Genomic DNA, 1,932 nt, shown 5'->3' on the forward strand with positions numbered 1-1,932 from the left:
TATTGCTATAAGATATCAGGTGAAGTTTATCATAGAACTTCAGAAAATATTGAAATTGATACATCATTACAACCAAATTGTGTTAGAGAAATGTCTCAGCCACCATCTTATGCTGAATTGTATGTTTATGATACAGATATTTCTCTTGAAGCACGAATGTTAAATTCTGCTAACGCCCAATGCCGTCGTGAAAATATGATTATCATTAGCACAGCAATAAATGAAGTCTCTCCTTATGCCAGTTGTTATAAAAAACTTCGAGAAGTTTATGATAAAGAATTATCTGAGAGAAGAGCAATTAATTTACCTATGAACAAAATATCATTAATTTTTATTCGAAATACCTATGATGATCAAAGAGCATACAATGCTCCTCGAAATACAGATGATGTTGCTATCGTTTTTGTAGCTGATCGTGATGGAAATATACCTGCTGAACTTGATTTTTCAGTTCAACCAAATAATTCCAATTCGTTAAAACGAATTAACATGCTATCTAAACATCTTGATCCAATGGTGTTTCCACTCTTTTTTCCCAATGGCAATTTTGGATGGACCGCAAACATGTTATATAATGAACATTCCAATACACATATTCGAAATAAAATAACGGTATTGGAATTTTATTCGAATAAAATTGCAATTCGACCGAATCAATTTAATCCATTATTTTATGGCGGTAAATTATTCCAACAGTATTTAGTGTTTGCATATGCCCGTTATGAGGCGAATAAGATATCATTCATACGCAATAATCAAAAAACTCTACGTGTGGAATCATATCAAGGTTTGTTAGATCATGTTAATGATTTAAGTCGCAATAATAATGCGCGTATTGGCAATTTATTTATTTTACCGTCATCTTTTGTAAGTGGTCCACGTTTTATGTCTAAGTTATATCAAGATAACATGGCAATGGTGAGAAAATTTGGTAGGCCAGACCTATTTATCACCTTTACGTGTAATCCCAAATGGTCTGAAATATTGTCTGAATTAAAGTCCTTTCAAAATTCTTCTGATAGACAAGATTTAGTTATTCGAGTATTTAATTTAAAATTGAAAGAGTTTTTAGATGATATTGTGAAAAAAAGAATTTTTGGTGAAGTAATAGCATATGTTTATGTAATTGAACATCAAAAACGGGGTTTTCCATATGCCCATTGTTTATTTACTCTTTCGAGTCAAGATAAAATCAGAACCTCGGATGACGTTAATAGCATTATTAGTGCAGAAATACCAAGTCAAGAACAACACCCAGATCTATATACTAAAGTATTAATACATAATATTCATGGACCATGTGGTCAACTGAATCCAAATTCGATTTGTATGATAGATGAATCATGCACAAAAAATTTTCCTAAACCTTTTTGTTCAGAAACTGATGCATCTAATGATGGTTATCCAATTTATAAACGTCGAAATAATTCTAATGAAAGGCATTTCGTTCGTAATAATATTAAAATCGATAATAGATTTGTTGTTCCATATAATCCGTTTTTGACTATGAAATATAATGCTCATATCAATGTTGAAATATGTTCTACAGTCAAAGCAATAAAATATATTCATACAAGTGGCCCCTATAAAACATAGACATATAGATACACCTATTATAATTTAGTAAGTTTGGTCATCATTATTTTCGTGAGACTTTTCAAATAATATTCGGAAATAATAAATAATATTAAAAAATTTCTTTATAGACAATATTGTCGGTTACGACAACATCGATCGTTTCTCCTTGCAGGGTATTATTTTTAATTTGGATTTTTAAAGAGCTAGAATTCATAGCTCTCGAACAACCAGTATAAAGTTGTCCGTGAGAGAAACAGGGATCTTCGAGGTAAATTCCTACTTTTTCAAAGGTTTGGCCCTGAGATTTATTTATCGTCAAAGCATACGCAAGGTTCAATGGAAACTGATGTTTAA

General features: G+C 30.9%; 1 protein-coding gene across 1 annotated transcript in view; it reads left to right on the forward strand.

Annotated features, from left to right (window-relative positions):
* LOC129616004 (uncharacterized) overlaps positions 1–1,596 on the forward strand; it is a 1,635-nt gene extending 39 nt beyond the window's left edge. The window contains exons 1-2 of the mRNA XM_055531424.1: positions 1–516; positions 697–1,596. The exon at positions 1–516 is cut by the window's left edge and continues 39 nt beyond it. Coding sequence (XP_055387399.1) covers positions 1–516; positions 697–1,596 — 1,416 coding nt within the window. The remainder of the gene's footprint in view (positions 517–696) is intronic.
* The last annotated feature ends 336 nt before the right edge of the window (positions 1,597–1,932 follow it).

This window comes from Condylostylus longicornis, unplaced genomic scaffold (assembly GCF_029603195.1).
Source record: "Condylostylus longicornis isolate FDR11 unplaced genomic scaffold, ASM2960319v2 ptg000157l, whole genome shotgun sequence".
Classification (NCBI taxonomy): Eukaryota; Metazoa; Arthropoda; class Insecta; order Diptera; family Dolichopodidae; genus Condylostylus; species Condylostylus longicornis.